Source organism: Nyctibius grandis, chromosome 26, assembly GCF_013368605.1.
Source record: "Nyctibius grandis isolate bNycGra1 chromosome 26, bNycGra1.pri, whole genome shotgun sequence".
In the NCBI taxonomy this organism is placed as follows: Eukaryota; Metazoa; Chordata; class Aves; order Nyctibiiformes; family Nyctibiidae; genus Nyctibius; species Nyctibius grandis.
The window spans coordinates 3,762,176-3,779,894 of NC_090683.1; the positions used below are offsets into that span (position 1 = coordinate 3,762,176).

The 17,719-nt window shown below is 42.1% G+C and overlaps 1 protein-coding gene across 3 annotated transcripts in view; it reads left to right on the plus strand.

Moving 5' to 3' along the window:
- The window catches only part of TANC2 (tetratricopeptide repeat, ankyrin repeat and coiled-coil containing 2), a 206,714-nt gene that overhangs the window by 52,216 nt on the left and 136,779 nt on the right, over window positions 1–17,719 (plus strand). For 2 of the 3 annotated variants that reach the window (XM_068418573.1, XM_068418572.1), the window contains exons 3-4: window positions 3,500–3,502; window positions 5,297–5,365. In XM_068418573.1, the coding sequence (XP_068274674.1) occupies window positions 3,500–3,502; window positions 5,297–5,365 (72 nt within the window). Of the gene's footprint in view, window positions 1–3,499; window positions 3,503–5,296; window positions 5,477–17,719 lie in introns of all 3 variants that reach the window. The other variant, XM_068418571.1, reaches the window with a different exon arrangement.

Consider the following 17,719-nt stretch of genomic DNA (forward strand, 5'->3'; position numbering starts at 1 on the left):
ATCCACATAGCTACAAAACTACTAATATTCAGGAAACAGACGGTCTTTGTATAGTTTGAAGGAGTTTAGACCAATTCATGGCGCAGCACAGGCATACTTGTAGAGTACATGGCAACTCCATTTGCAGACGGAGGGACGGAGCTTTACACAGGGGCAGTTGAAGTCTTCAGCACATGCCAGCACGAGTCAACAGGCCACTCAGTGACCACTTGCCTTCCCCCCAGTTGCCAAGGGGAGAACCCAGCAGGTTCTTGATAACCAGGTTATCCTTCCCCGCAGGGATAGAGACGGGACCTGTGCGTTCCTGCCTGGGGGCTGAACAGCCACTTGTCATGGCTTTTGCTTTGTTTTGTTTCATCCTACAGGAGCAAGGCAAAAGGTCCTAGGGAGAAAGTGTAGCAAAAATAGTTTTTGTATTACTTAAATAATGATTCTACCAACCCTTCTGTTGAGTATCCATCATTCACAATAGGCTTGGTGGCTAAAACCACCGCGAGAGCCGTGTAACGGGGATTTCTGTCCCTGACAGCAGCAGCTCTTAGATCTGCCGTGACTTACGTGTCCTTTGAAGTAGCTTACTCAAAGTTTTAAGCATTTGCTCATTTGTGAGGGATGTGAAAATCCTGGTATTTTCACACAGCTCTTGAGATTAAGAAGCATTTTTTGGAAGCATGGCTCTAGTAGGTGCTATGTGCATTAGACTTATTTTCTCTTTCAGATCGCAGCAATAATTTTCCTTTCATTTAGGTTCAAGTCTGTTGTCATGGTGTCCTAATGACTTATTATGGGGACATTTTCTCCAGAGCATTGTTCCTTTTTGGCAGTATTCCAGTGTTGCCCAGGCAAAATTACTGCAAGTGATTGAAGCCTGTGATTGGAATTAGGGGGATCGGAATTTAGAGTTACAACCCTGAAGCCCTGTGAAACATCAACGGCTGAAACTGCTCTGTTAACATAGGATCTTTTTATTGCTATTTTAAAATTTATTACTTGATGTTTTCTTTTAAAATAGAAGAGTTAAATAAAATGAGGGAGGAACAAGGGAATTTGTAACTGCACATACCCCATGATAGCTTCATACAAGTAGCGCTGGATTTCTGTGCTTTGAGAGTACAGAATGAATGGTCGCTCTTCTCCAGACTCTGTTAGCTCAGATAAAGTTGCTGTTGTGTTACTTCTGCGGGCTGAGCCTTGCCCGCTTCCTCTGCCGTTAGTCCCTGTGACGTCCTGTCGTTTGTCTGGGTTTTCTCCCTTGGTTTGTTGTTACAAGATACAGCAGCTCAGATGCAGCTGCTGCTGGGAGCTGCCTCCTGCCTTTCCCTACACTCCTTTCAGACACTCTGTTCTCTTGGGTTCTCTCTATTCAGCATCTCGACTGCTGTGGAAAAGTACCAGTTTGGGGCTTTTTTTGCAAATACGTGCCAAAGAATGACCAGCTTATCTCTGTTTGCCTCAATGGGTATGACTGTAGGAACTGCAGTAGCTAGCAAGAAGTTTCAGCATGAGAGGGAAACAGGTAAAAAATACTTCCAGCTTCTTGGGAGAGAGAAGCTTCTGCGCTAAATATTTCCATTTGGATCAATGGATGTGACTGGAGACACAGGCTTTCTACAGTGTAGACGTCGTCTCTTTGCTCCATAGAAGTATCATCTTTAACTTTGCCCTGTTCTGTGTCCGTAAGTCGCTATCTGTCTGCACGTTAACACGTGTGTTTCATAACGATGGGTTAAGGGTTTTCATTATGCTTAGATAAACCAGCCAACTGAAATGAGGTGGGCGTCTTACGTGTGTTTAAACTTCCATGTTGCTGTGTATGTGATGCCCAAGTATTACAGCTGTTTATGAAGCTTTTTATCTTGGAATACTTAAAGAAATAGTTTATTAGTTCAAATACACTCTGCAGTAACATTTTATTTAAATATATTTTATAGACAAACTGTCAAAGTTCCAGTTTGAGGGTTTGATAAACCCAATATTCTTTCTGTCTGAAACAAATTTAGGACTATTTCAGTTGCCTTGTTTGCGTGTTTGTTTACTCTGGCAAGGACGAGAGAGAAATTTTGACTTCTGTGGAATGAAAATAGTACACGGGGCATTTTGTGAGTTTCCTGGCTTTGTTGTAAAGCATTTGAATTTTAAGAGGGAGACTTTGCAAAGATATTATTACTTTTATTTCTGTATAAGATACTGCCCTCAGTTGCCCTCGGTTTTAGGCAAAGATCGATCAAAGATCCTATGAACTTACACCATAATAACCAGTGAAATGCACACAGACTTTTAGGTCTTTCCCAGACCTTAAGCTGCAGAACATGCTTAGTGTTTATAGTTCCCTCAAACCCCAAAAATCCAGCCTGAGGAAATCTGAACTTTGTTTTTCAGGATCAAAATCAATGATGACAAATGTTTTTTTGTGTCTGGCGCCAAATGTATTTTGAAAAAACATCATAGCTTGTTTCCGTCGATGCCAATGCCGATTTTGGTACTGATGCCAGTTTGCCTTTCCTGGCTCTCGCAGGTGATTATGAATAGGCTTGCAGAGTCAGCAGAGGTGTTCAGCTGGCAATAACCCTGGAAAAAGCAAGATCCTCCATCAGCTCATGTCAAGTAAGCTCACTACAGAGCCAGTAATTACAGTTGGCAACGCACAACTGGAAGAAGTCAATTTTTTTTCCTATATTGGCAGCATGGTATCGTATTATGCCCTCCTGGAAAAATTACGCCCAACTGCACTAATAGAGCCACTGCATCTTTTGGATGATTAGCAGGAAAAACTTAGAAACAAGATCATCAAACTTGAGATGTCGAGTTCTGCTGAGCAGTAGCACTGTCCCGTGTGTTGCGTGTGTGCAAGATCTGGGCTTGCTCTTGAGAGCACGTGCGTCTCTCCAACATACCTCATTTGTCCTGTCTGTACAATGTGCTGCATAACATCCGATGGAAGGAGATCTGAGAAGTGGCAGTGTTTCCACCTCTGAAGCTGTGGTCGTTGTGTATAGCTCAGATGTGTGTCAAATGGGAGACCCCTGGGTGGTGCTCAGCTGGCTGAACATGGGTGGGTGCAGTGGAGCTGCCCGTAGCCCTCAACTCCCGTTGTAGTCCATGGAGAGGTCATGGATGGGGAGTCAGTGGAGTGTCTGGGCTGAGATTCTTCTCTTTCTGAAGCAGAACCCTAAAACGTGTCATTAGATGAATCTTCTCCTAAGCTCCCTGCCTTCTAGAAGCGCTTCTAGGCAGCTTGCTTGGATGTGGACACCACAGTTATGTGAGAGGAATGCAGTTTCAGCACACCAAAGCACTGCCGGTGTGTGTGCCTGAAGAGCACTGATGAAATGCTTTGGAGATGGCCGTAAGCACAGACTCAATGTCTGTAACGAAGCAGTGCTGATGGGATGGTAGGTGGGTCACGGTGGCACACGGCCACCTCGCTTGGACGGTCTCAGGTTGAGAAGCAAGGCTGAGCTGTTGCTCACATACAAGTGGTAGTAACTGCAGAGGAAAGGTGGTAAGGCAGTAATTCTAGTTTTCTCTGACTATAGCCAAATATTTTATTTATATATATATATATATATTTGGCTATACATGTGAAAGGCATGATATTGTCAGCAACAGCATCCTTTAACACACAGAAGAAAGAATAACAATGATCTGTTCCCCCTTAAAGGGATGTACTCTCTTAGAGCATTCGTGTGCACACTTAATTAAAGCAGCATGAAATGAACAGAAAAACATCAGTGTCTGGCTCCTAGTTTGTGGCAATAATGACAGTCTCTGATGAATAAAACATATCGAACTGTAGCGTACTTACTAGAGCATACGGAAGTTAAAGAAAATCACCTCTGTAAGGATTAGACTTTGAATATATGTTCAGTAAACTATTATGGATGTGGCGAGAGTGCAGTAAGCAAGAGAGTAAAGGTAATATTTTGAACTGTCAAAAATAGTGTATGTGTAAAATGCGTTAGTGTTTGGTTTGGTTTCCTGTAGAGAATGATACAAAAATGCTGAGATGTTCTCGAAAGTTGACATCGGTAATGGATGGATGTCAGCCACAAATGATGCTACCTCTTAGTACACTTCAGGAGCCTGTCCAAGATTTTTGGCACTTATTTCAATATGACTTTTTCTTCTGATCATAAATAATACGTTGGGTTGTTCACTTTGTCCCTTGGCTGTCTGGAATAGAGTTAGTCCATCGTCTCCTCCGGCGTACCAGGTATTTGAGGCATTTACCCTGGTGTTTTCTCCCTGCTTTTGTCTGTCTACCTTTCCGTCCAGGAGTTACATTTTCTCTTTTTAAACATTCAGAACCACGCAGCTTTCCAATGGAAATCAAATAATAAATGTCTTTATGGAAGGAAAACACGAGCAGGCACTAAAAACTAAAATCCATCTCTTAAAGCTGTGGCACGTGTGTAATCTTCTCACGTTATCTGTAATAAAATATTAATGTTAACTGTTTTAAGTTGGTTTTGCAGATGAATTATTAGTTGTCTGTTAGGTTGTTAATCTTACTGACTAGCGGTGGAGAACCAAGTGTTCTTGACCAGAGGTTCCCATATTCTGCAGCTAACAGGAGGAGCCTTACAGCTCCCAACTCTTGCTGATCTGGAGCATCTGCCCTTCATTTGTCATTAATATTTATTGCAACAATTAGCAATACGTGCCTTTATTGTTCTATCTCCACTTGTTGTTGTGTTATTTGGTGTCTTCCATGTGGATCTGTAGTGATGCATCTCCCATACAGGCTTTGTGCGGCTCTGGGCGCTTCTGTGCATTCGTTAGGGGAGAGTTGGGGGTGGTGGCTGCTTTCGGAGGCTTTTGTTCTTCTATTTTGGGTTGGTTTTGTTTTTTTGTTTTTTTGGGGTTTTTTTTAGGCTAAAGGTCCTCATGTTGAAATTTAATTCAGCTGGAAGTTTTTTTAGAAATACGGTCTAAACGCACAGAAAATTTATCAGTGAAAGGATTATTGCTTTGTCTGAATTATATTTAAAACTGATGGCTCTAGGATTCTGAAAGACAAATTTAAAAAAATCTCAATAAATTCTTCATGGTTATGCTGTTCATAATCTAAAGTCTGCTGGGATGTTGTTCCAGAAATACCATTTCTTCAAGGGAAGTGTCAAGACCGTGCAAGATGAACACGAGCGAGCAGCTGTCCCTGCTCCCCGTGGGACTGAGCACACCAGCCCTGTGGCTAGGCTCACCCGAGCCACACACTCCTCTGTCTAGGGATGAGAAAAGCAGGAGACTCCCTTGTATTCTGACCGGTTCCTTCTTATTTTTATATTCCCCCCAGGCACCTCCACAGAGAACGACTGTGCTTTTGAACCAGACTACGCTATTCCGCCACTCCCAGTGACCGAAGGTATGCAGCACATTCGGATTATGGAGGGCATGTCCCGCTCCCTTCCATCCTCCCCCTTACTCACACATCAGTCTATCAGTGTTCGGCTCCAACCTGTGAAGAAGTTAACTGGTAAGGACTTTAAATAAAGTTCAGTGGGGCTTTTAAGGTCCATTGGTGCAAAAAATCTGTAAGAAAACGCTTTGACCGAGGTTCTGTATACAAGTCATCGTTTGTTTATTATAGCAGCTGCCCAGGGATGGATTGGATATCACGCTGACGGAGAAATCTTTCTATTCTGAAAATGATCTCTGTTTTACAAATATTCCCTAGTTTCCTGAGAAATTTCTAGCAGAGTGTGTTTCACTTCCACTTTGTATTGTGGTTTATGCACAGTGGAAGTGTTACAGTAATTTTAAAGAAGTTTATGCTAAAATTCTGAATGCTGAGAGAATATGTCAGAAAAAGATAAACTATTCAGCAAAGTGATTTTTTTCATAGTTCATGCATATTTTTAAACCGTTTTTTTATCTAATCTGCTGGGATTGTGGTTTGAACACGTAGAGATTTTCAAGTAGTTGGATTTGCAAAAGCACTTGGAGTCTAAAATCCATTTAAAAGCCTGACATCGTGGTTCAACTGGAAACAGTTTTGAGAAACTTGCTTCTTGCCTAAAATCTGACGTCCTGCCGTGTCCATCTTGAAAACAATGAGCCAGTGTACTGTGTGTGTACTGAGAGAAACCTCCAAAAAGAGTTTTTACCCGATATAATCTGATCTGTGCTTGCAAAAGGGAGCTCTGACACCCTTTTTACAGTTGTTTTCCCTGCCCTCTGGTGAAAGGAGAAGTTGAAAAGGACGGGAGGAAGAGATTCCTGAATGGTGACTGAGTCACTTTGCAGGATCTCGTGGTGGTCTGAGCCCGTTTGCTAGCTGTGGAGCTCAAGAGGTGCAAGAGAATCAGGCAGAAGGAGATATAAAAGGACGTGAAAGTAGTTTGAAAGAAACGTTTCAGTGCCTTACTCAGCTGTCTTCAACAGGAGTTTCCCATCTCTAAGAACTTCTGAAGCGTGGCTGAAGTTCTGCTTAAACTGTGAAGGCCTAAACTGTGAAGGCCTAAACCAACGTTTCAGCAGAACTGAGAACAGCTATGTAGTTCAGAGGCTGGTTCTTCAGAAGGGCTGACAATGTGACACTGGGAGGAATTTGTGGGGTTTTGCGGATTTTGGGTTTGTTTTTTTTGTTTTTGAAACGCTTTCTTTCTAAGGGTATGCTTGAGTTTGCAGTCCTGAGTCAGGGCTGTGCAGCTGAGTGCTCAGACCTTCTGTCTGGCTGTCGGCATTTCCTTCTCTTTTACGGAACAGCCAAGAACACAACGTGTTGGACTTCACCAGAGCAGATGCTAAAACAAGCTTGACTTTTAAAAGTTTGTGGTTTACTTTTAGAATCATGAAATTCAGTACCGGATTGCAAAAGCAGTTCCAAAATGCGACCCATTTGAGCTTAGTGTCTCTAAAACCCTGTTAGTTTTTACTCTAGTTATCTGTACTTTCCTCTGGTATGAACACGCTGCTTGCAGCGCTTCGCAGGGTGGGAATTTCTGCATGTGCTTGCGATGAGCTCTTATTTTTCCTTTCCCTGTCACATCATAATGGGTAGGTGTGGAATCCACAACCTTCTTGCCACGAAAAGCATAGGTTGTGAAAAATGGCAAAAATACATGAAGGCTATTTTTTCTTCTCACAATGTCTGTGCTTGTCTAATTTATTGATAATACATAGCTAGTTTGTTCCTGCTTTTTCTGAGTTTTCTCCCATCATCCTCACATTTATCCAGTTTCTTCTTCCTTATACTTTCTGAGTTACTTGCAGGGATTTTCTTCTTTGTTTTGTGTGGCTTCATTAGTAGGGGCAGGTAATATTAGCCAGTTCCATAGACCTTTTTTTCCGGTTAGGAAAGGATAACAAGCATTGTATTTTAGAAATAGTTTAGGCCTTTGTAGTGTCTTTATCTCATTCATTATCCTCCTGTCCCCTTCTTTTGACTATAATCCTTTGTATTTATATGCTCTCCTTTTGTACTTCTGAGTCACATTATATTCATGTATCTACTTGAACAGTCCTTACTCTTCTCTGAAATACTTCCAGAGGGTTTGAGCTGTAAGCCATGGAAAGAGCAATATTTCTTACACCACTGCAGCTCCATTTCTCTAACAACTTCCAGCCTGCTCAGCAAGCTGCCTTGGTGTAGGTCTGCTGGACCTTTGGCTTGTCAACAGATGTTAGCCTCCTCCCACTTCTCAAAATCACAACAATTCAGCCTAGCAGATGAAGCTCCATGTATTCATAATTATCTTTTTCCAGGTGGAAACAGATCAGACTCCGTTTAGCTCCAGACTCAGCTTTTGTTGGATTTGGCAGGACAGCTGTTTGAAGTGTCCCACTAGTTCCTCAAAAGAGCAGATACGGGAATTCCAGCAGTGGCTTTTGCAGGTAGTAATTCTCAAAGAAAGGGATGGGGATTCATACAGACTTCAGGGGTTTGGGCAGCTCGCTGAAACGTGTGCTCCAGCATCAGCAAGGTGGTCTTGTAGAGCCATGTCGTAGATGTTCAGCTGGTGAAATTGCGTACTCCTCTGTCAGTCTGGTTTGGAAACGGTATGCGATGAAATATAGACTTGAACAAGATGTGTCAAAACAGGGGTGACGTCAATAAAATGCTGATAACTGTTTTTACACAAAAGCAAGAGAGGAAAAGTGTAGGCTCCTGGGTTTGTTCGGAGGTCCGTTTTGGGGGCCACACACAAGAATCTTGAAGTTGATTGGGAAGATGGCTACGTCCGTCTTCCACTTGCATACTTTTCCTTTTCCATCTGTTTTAAATATCTTGTTCTGGCTAGACCCAACCCAGTATAGCGTGAAAACACACTCTTGTGTTGTGCACAAACATGTCTTGATGACTCCAGTGGAGCTCCTGATATACTTAGAATTCAAAGTGTGTTTCAGTGCGTTGGTGGATGAGCATGATTTTTTTTAAATTATTAGTTTAATTTACTGTTGATATTGTAAAAGGAAGGTGTTTATTTTACATGCTCATGCAGTCATTATAGGAATTTGTTTGCTTTCATTAAGATAGAGGAACTGGGAAAGTTAATGCTTTCTGCTCTTTGTTGCTCATAACGTTTACCACCTTTCTTCAACTATTCCTTATCCGCTGTGTCTCTCATTTACTACTAATCTGAGAGATTTAAAAAGCAAAAAAATCCCTCCGCAGCAGGAGGAGATGGCTGTTGAATGCCTGGCCATTTACTATATCAGCAAATAAAAAGGGTTTTGTTTTTTTGCTGGGGAGCATCGACTGGCAGTTTGTAAAGACCCTCCTCGTTTTTATTCATTAGCAAAACAGCATCATCTGTAAAATAAAGAAAAATTGGAGTTAATATTAGATTTGTGAAGACAAGTTGGCAGCCTTGCACTGTTTTTTGATGTGTTTCTTTCTAGTTTCATCCAATACCCCTCTCTGATTTTACAGAAGTCTTCTAAGTGCCATCGTAGCATACTCAAAATCTGGTAGGATTGATAAGCAGCTTGGTTCAAAAGGCTTCGTGTGACTGTGGGAGCTTTCAGATAAAAATAAGCAGCCAGCAGTTTGACAGCGAATGCATGGAGACGTTTCACAAAGTCTTGCTGGCTGTGATGGTTTCCTCTTCTGCTTTGTCTCCTTGTGCTGTCCAGTTGTTAATCCTACACAATAACAGCAGTGATTCCTTTTGGAAAAGGGATGAGGGTGATTCTGGGAAACTGAAGTATTACAAAGAGAGGCTTTTGTCCGTCTGACAGTTGCCACATGGATTTTTCAAAGCGACCTTCAGAGCATAGAAAATTGTTTAGAAATTATCCAATTGTAGGGGCTTTTTCATGCTGTTCTCTTCTTACATACGTTTGTGTGTGACTAACCCATTCATGTCATAATTTCCATATCTGTGGAGTGGTTGGGTAGCAGAATGGTACTATTGGTTACATAAAACACTTTGTTGTCTTATATTTGGTTGTTTTTTTTTTTCAACTAAAGATTTAATTCCCAAGACCATTTGCAACAAAACGTGACTGTACCAACTTGTGCATTTATGCTTTCTGGAACTCTTCAGAGATTAAAATTTACATATAAAACACGTTTCAGGCTCTTCACAAGATAATTTGTTCACGTTCGAGGGCTAAAATATCTTGGGTCATTCTGGATCTGTGTGTGTCCGTTCCAGTGTAGTAGAGTAGGAAGGGGAAAGCAGCTACTACGATGGCCCCTTCTCATGGGCATCAGAGAGTGGCGTATTAATTTGGGTTTAACTTAGCCCTTAAAAAAGGAAAAGAATCCTGTATGGTGCAGAGAAACTTGTCCCGTAGAAGCCGTGATGCTATCTATCTTATTTATTTATTCATGTATTTATAATATAATCTTTTAAAGGTCTTAACCTGGCTGATTTGTAAACAAGTCAGCTTTGCATCCACAGAAAAGTTAAAATAGGCACTTTTGGTAAAAAGCAATAGGAACACGTTACACAGTGCGTTCAGTTTCTTTCCAGAGGAACTGAGGTCACTTGCTGACATGTTGATATCTGGGTTTTCTGTGTATGGAGGCTTGGCTGGATTCAGAGGCTGATAAATATTCAGTAAGGTTGGAGTTTTCATGCTGCTGAATAGTCTGGTGATTAGGAAAAACTAAGGTCATTGTGGCTCTACAGGGTGAAGTAATAGTAAGTGTTAAGTAATCAGCTCTCCTTCTCCTGCCTGTATTACCTATTGTTTCGCAGTGGCTAAGAACATATTTTGATTAGCGTGTTCAACCTCAGTTTATGCTGTTTAAGAAATTTTTTTATAACAACAGTGGCTTTATTAGCACGTGTAATGTGAAAAATATAGAATAAAAAGAAAAAAAGGAAAACAACCCCTACCAGCCCAGGCTAAGTATGTAGGAGACACTGTTTTAATTTGTCTGGGATAAAATTAGCAGTTAAAAGTTACCATGCTTACTGCACAAAGAGAGCAACCGTTTTCAAAAGCAGTGGGTTAAATGTTCTACTCTACATCCAAAGTGTATCACTGATGACTCAAAGCCATGGCTGCGATGGCAATAATGCGATTGCGTTGTATACCTGCGATGAGGAAAGCGTCGCTTTCCAGGAGGGTGCTTATGGAGATAAATGTATCTAAGTGCTTTCCTGAATCCATGCCAAAAATAGTAACCCAGCGTTGTATTGGGTTAAAAGATGAGATATTGGGCTGAAAGACTCAGCTACTGATGCTTTATTCTATTACTGTGGAACCCACCACGTGCGAAGGGTTTGCACAAAGCCCAGTGCTGCACTTAACTCCTCCTCAGGAAAGATTTTTAATTTACATGCTGTAAATTTATATGCGCAGGGATAATTTTATTCATCGCTGTACTTGGCTATTTCTATTTTTTTCTATTGAATGACAGATTGCAAGCTTTAGGATTCTTTTAGAAAGAGCGTGTGTGTGAGTGCCCGTACACAGAGGGAAGAGGGGAGGATATTGTCAAGAAATTTAGGAAATACATCATGTTTTTAGGAAATACGTCATCTAAAAGTGGCCTAGGTGTTTAGGTTCGGATTCTCAAAGGCCTCGTTCCTCTTTTATCCAAGTGAATTAGATGCTTCGAAGTCTTTGAAGACATGGACCTGAGGAATTGGTTTCCTTGCAGATCTCCTGCTTTGAGAACGTTCCTCCCTTGCGCTTTGGGAATGTAGGAGCTTTCCCTAAGAATAAACTTCATAGAAATGAGTAGGAATGTTCCTAGGTGTGTTCAGGCAATTAACAGCATCCTCTTTCCTAAATAAAACCTGCGCTCTTTAACTAGACCCTTCAGAGATGGCAAGAGCAGAGCTAAGCAGGCTGGGGACTCGCTCTTCCCTGTGACACCAGTGAGGACCCACCATTGTGGTTCTCAACACCCTCCAGATCCAGCCAGGCTGGGGACACCCACGGGCAATGTCCCCTGTGCCACCATCACCCACGTCATTTGTAGTGCTGGGAAATGGGAGTTCGTGGGTCTTATCACCCAGTCCCTCTTCATCCTCCTTTTGTATCTCTTGGGAATACTCACAAGAATCGTTATTTCTTCCTTCTCTGTATCTTTAGGAAATAGTTAAATATTCTTGGTGCTAATTGTAATTGTGGGACTAAGCAAGCAGAGATCTCTCTACTTGAAAACTCTAGTTGTTTCTTGTTTAATGGTGACAGAACGAGATTAATAATTGCAGCCCCCCAGGACTACTTACCCTCTCAAAACTAATGCACTAACTCAGCTGGGTGTGAACGTGAGAGATGATGAGGCGGCTGCTTTAGGGGGGTGAGTGTTGGGGAGAAGCTGGCTGTGCTGGTACATGTTTGCTCAGATAAAGTAGGTTAATAAATGGAAAGGGCTTCTGAAAGTTTAAATTTCGATGGCTGAGCAGAGGCTTCAGAACTACAGTGTTGTGTGGCTTTTGGTGAAATAGTTGCAGTTCTCTTGATCACGGTGTATTGTCTGAGCATGTGCTTTAAGTGAAAAGCATCTGACAGTGATTGTGTAAAATAATGTGTTTTGTTCCCTTCTGTGTTAACATCGAATATAAACCTTGGTCTTGTTTATAGCTTGCTATGGCAACTGTATGTATGAGTTGGCTTTCTCTGGAGATGCTTTAGGGGCACTGCCAGCCTTCGTTGCACAGCAGCGCCTGGTTTACAGGTTAATTTGGGGATATCTCCCTGTCTCTGGGAGGAGCGGCTGGGTCTCTGGTCGGTGGCACTGCCGCTCAGGCAGTCAGCCACCTGATGGTGCTGCAGTTTGGTTCATCTCAGGCTTGCTCCCAGAGAGCCAGAGCTTACCTGCACGCAGCTGCGGGATATCTGCGGGTCTCACGGGTACCCTTGTTTTCCACAGATGTTAGTTTGGGTCATTGTTAGCATCCTGCCATTTTCCTTACTTAATAATTTCAATTATTTCCATTTCACTTATTGGAAAACGCTGCGAAATCGTGTTGTTTCGTGGTGTTTTGGTACAGCGCTCCCCATGCAAACGTGTCTTGGATTGATGTGATTGTGCGTGCGGTGATTTGTGCCGACTGCTTCAGCCTGAACAATGAAACCTGTATCCCACGGAGGAGAAGGGGATGCTGCAGCTTTAAAGCATCCAAGGGCTTACAGCCTTTTAGTATAAATTGTTCCCAGAATCCATGTCACAGCTCCTTATATGGTGCTGCTTTTTTTCCCTCTTGAGTTGCCATGACAACAGCAGCACTGCACCATTCATCAGCTCTGGTCCTGGGCTGCATCGCCAGCCCTTCGGCTTACTCCGAAATGTTCGGGAGAGCATCAGTGAATCATTCACGCCGGTACGCTGCGCCATTATTTACCTATTCTTTCGGCAGTTTGCTCTAACTAAAGAGCAAATTAAACTGCGCCATAGAAAGAAACTATAAAAATACTTCATTTTTCCCCCAAGGGAGGCGTACAGTCTACATTTGCTGCAGCGTTCTGGAAGGAAAGGCTCTAATGCCGAGAGGCTTTAACGAAGAGAGAAACCTCTGTGTCCGTAAGCTTTTCTGAAGCCATCTCCGAGCCTCCTCCTTGGGGACAGAGAAGATGCAGAAGTGATGCTTGTTAGGGGCAGCGGGCACCGCAGGGGGACGGTGGTTGTGCTTTGGGGACCAAGCTTGACATCAGCAGCGGGAGGTGTCACCTGTAACATCATCCTGACGTCGTGAGCAGCAATATGGAGCCAACGGTAGGGAGAGGTGGGGACCAGAGGAGGATCCTCACTGGAGTGCTGCTCTCCAGGCATCGGTACCCATGAATTCACGGGCTCGCTGACCTCCTGCTGCAGGATCGCACGCTCTCAGGTGATGGGGAGAGAAAACTAAAGCCCTGTGAGTATTTGGACAATTTATCTTGCATGGACTTTGATTTAAATTGTGTTCGGCGTCCCTCGGCCTCCTTCAACTCTGCAGAGAATCAGTGTAGAATAAGGAATTCTGGTGCTCCGAGTTTACAAGGAAGCCATTAGAAGGTTTTTAGTGTCGGGAAGGGTTTTGCTGCTCGGGTTATTTTTCTTTTAGTAGGTGTTGCAATACTTTTACATAATCTGAGTTTGTCTCCTGCTTGCTAGGGTCTGCAGGATTTCACATACAAAATGTGAAATGAATGTGCAATGAAAAAATGCCACTTTTCAGCATTGCTGAAATAGAACTGCTGAGGAGTTGAAAAATACTGCAGATATCAAGAGTGTTTTGTTTTTAAAATATTAGAACAATGAGATTGAGCTAAGGTTTTTCCTTTTGTATGGCAAAATGACCACAAATTAGATTTGAGTGGATCATAAAACCCCTGTGTGCTGGGGGAGAGATTTTTGCTTCTCACTGTAAGAGTGAGATTTTTAATTCAATGCTACTAGGAAAAATACAAATATAGAACCGAGCACTTCCAAGGTATAGTATGAGGAAGAGCTATTCAAGTACCTAGTGCTCATGTTGTACCTAATTTTTGAGGGGTGTTGTGCTTAAAATTGTTGATGTCAGGACAGACTTTCCTCCTTTTTAGTTTTTTTTTATATCATACTGTTTGCAGTATGCTTCCATTTCTTTTTTATTGCTTTCTTTAGCTGTCATACTGTCAGCATGACATTGATCTGAAATTCATGTTTTTCATGTAGGAGTGGAGGCTGCGTTGGAGGCCCACTCAGGCATTTCTGAACTGCACAGTAATGCCAAGGACTGAGTTATCTGTAAAGTGCCGTTAGATTCAGGGGGTTTTCAAGATGCATAATGTATTTTTTCTGGGCATAATTACTTTTCCATTTAATTTTCCTTAATGCATTGCAATCTGTGACTGGCCAGAGGTTTAACAAGTAGAAAACTTGTGTTTTCTCAGAATTATTGAATCATCCCTTTTTAAAAAATGCCGTAAAACACACACAAAAGCAACATTTTGTTGTGGTTTTGGCACCTGTGTTTTTAGTCCTGTCTTATACTCTAGTGTGGCAAACCCTCATGTCACCAGCAATGAAACCTGCTGGAGAAGGAGGATTCTCTTCCATTTACAAAGATGTATGCTGAATATTTTTTTCCTGTGGTGTCAGTTCTTACTGTTCATTTTTGGGATGCTTCATCCATTATTTTTGGACTTGTGATTTGTTTTGACAGGCGTATGCTTAAATGGAAACCAACTGGGCTCGCAGAAATAAAACAGGTGGATGAATGTGTGTCTGTGTGTACCCACATATGTACATTTATCTTTATTAAGCAAACATAATTCTTGGTGTCAAATTGGTAAATTTCCCACTTCATTTTTTGTGGGCTCCAAAACTGTTCCTGAAATTTATACAGGTAAATAGTATGTCCATTTGTAACTTTCTGAATTAAACCAAATCTTATGTTGAGGGCTTTTGTTGGAGACCTGTCAAACTCGTGACATTTCTGCATTCATTTCAGCATAATTTTGATTTTCTTTTTAAATGGAGGGAAGGAAAAAACTGGCATATCTCATTTATTGGCTTTTGAAAGCCCCTGACCAGTTTTAGCATGGATTTTCCCAAATGCTGCTTATCAGACCAACCCTATTCTGTCGTGTTTTGACACACACCTGCCTCCCATATTGACAGAACAGAAATCTTAATAGAGATGTGCAGGAAATCCCACACGCTTTCCCTTGATGTTTGCTGGGTGAGATTGCCTCTCTGCCTGCAGAACCTTTACAATTTGTTCTTCCCCAGGATTTTTCTTTTTTGCATTCAGGCTGTTTAACTGCTCAGACCTGCAGAGGATGGGATAAACACATCATGGCACTGTAGCTGGGAAAAGGTGACAATAGCTTTTCATTTCAGATATTTGTGTGTATGTTTGAACAAAGGGAGAACCCCAAAGGTTTATGTTTAGTGCAGATAACATTAAAAAGACAAACAAAATAGGTCTGAACCTCCCTGGCTTTTCAGAAGCTCAGAGCTAGAAGTCTGTCCTTATTTCACACTGGTGCTGCACAAAATGGAGCATCTGTCACGGTTACACTTCTGGTGTGTGAGAATTTTAATTTTTAGACATAGCTAAGAGGTTTCTATAGCAAGAGAAGGTGGTGTAGGAAGCCTCCTGTGGAGTTAAATCAGGCCATCGCTCATCCCTCTGCTATGTCTTCCCTCCTCCTGCTCCTAGAGCATGCCCTCAGAGATGTTCTGTGCACTTGACTGGGCCGCTCCTTGTGAGCAGAGGGGCCTTCACCCCACACTCTCTTTTGGAGTAGGCCCATATCTCCAACGGGGCTGCTTGTTTTCTAATCCTTTCATACTTCTCTAACAACGAGACAACCTGTTTTGGAAACTCTTCTTCCTGTGTCCTGCGTGATCACACTGGGTTATTGGGTTGGATCCAACAACTGACCGTTACTTTTGCAAAAGTTAATTTCTGATGCAATCTGTGCCCGGTTGCTTCGAATCGTGTGAGAAGCTTTGGTCAGGCTCACCGAGACCACGGTATTATCGCCAAGTTTGGAGTGATGCCACATATCAAAATTCCCACAGCATGTGTATAGCATTATGATGGGGTCACATACTGCAGAGCTCCATGCTGGATTTTCATCACAGATCCCTGACCAATGCCCAAAACAAACAGAAAGTTGAGAACTGAGATTGATCCATGGCTCTGGACCATTGCTTTGGCACTTGCTGTCTCTTTCCTTGCTCTGTGGTGACTTCCTTGAGTAGCTGTTGGTGCTGTGTCATTCCATTCCTGGATATATTGCTGATGTAACCACATGCATATGAGCTGGAGTTGTGTCAGAGATGTCTTTGGCCCAACATTCAATCTGTATTCCTGTATACCTGCATGCTTTCTGTAGACAGAAACCTTTACCAGTAGTTCTTGCACCTCAAATTATGCAATAGTATAATCCATCTCTCTTCTGTGCACTCTGTTAAGAAATAACACAGTTTGTTACCAAGATGATGGTGTTCTTGATGATTTCTTTTTTCCAAGTAGATAATGTGTGTATGCATTTCTAAATGAGCTGCTTTCTTATTCCAGCATCAGCTTTTTTACCAATTTAAACAATAGCCCTCTGAGTACCCAGTTAGTTGAAGTACAGGCCTGAGATTTTTATACTGCCTGTGGAGATGGGCATTTTTTTTTCACTCAGCAAAGAAGAAACATCCTACAACTAAATAAAATGAGAAAACAAATTAACCCAAACTGGTTTGAAATGGTACTTTGACCGAAGAGGCGGGGGAAGAAAAACAAGTCTTTGTTTCCACTGTTTATTTGGTTGAGTACCTTTGTATTTATTAAACCAGGTATTTAGTGTCCTCACGTGTGCCATGTTGTAACTGAAGGCCATGCAGCCTGGAAGCATTAATCTTGGAGAGTTCCTTCATCATGTCTCATGGGACCCACAGGTCTGGTTCGTGTCTGTCACGGTCTGAACTTGGTTGGGGCCTGTGGTGGCTGCCCAAGTGCCTCTTCCCTTGGGACTTTGTCCCATGCGAACACTGAGATGTCTGATGAGTTGGCGGGTACCAGCTTGGCTGAGGATTGCAAAATAAAGGCCTGATGTCACCAAGTGGTTTGGAAACGGTTCCTGTTGGCTTGTTCGAAGGAGCTCTGTGTCTGACAGCAATGGCGGACTGCATTGAGCCTCATGCCTCACCAGGTGCTGCTTCAGGTTTCAACAGTCAATTGCTCTTCAGGATTTTTTAAACACAGAATTATCATTTCATTATCCTCTCCTTCTCTCCCTCCTCCTTACCCCCAGTTACAAAAGGTACTTTTGGGATCGTGTTCCTAAATCAGCCTGTCTATACAGGCAAGAGTCACGGAAACGAGAAATGAAAATTTTCTGAAATATTAGAACATTTCTAAAAGCTCTTCTGTTTTCTTGTGTTTTGCATGAGAGAAAGGAGCAGTGAGGATCCGTACCTGTTGCTGGTTCTGCTCTGGAAAACAGACAGATTCTTGCTGCCCACTTAATCCGAGGGCAGGTTGCATAAGGGGATGAGAATGAATAACTCCACATTGTCTTCTGGTAAAGGACTCACTGCTCCAGAACATATGGGCTTAGTTTTGTCGTGTACCATATTTGTTAGAAGTTTATATTTGGGCAGAAGGCATTTATGCGTGTATAAATACATTGTTGTGCTGAAATGTTCTTTCTGATTGCCAAATACCCAGCACTGCAATGAAATAACTGTCTAAACATTACACATTTTATTTGTTTATACACACAAGATTAAATTTCTGCTTTCATGTTTGCATCAAAATAGTACTTAGTACGTAGTGTTGTGTTATAGTTTGATTTCAGAAATAAGTGGTTTTGCGCTATAAATATTTCATGGCATGAT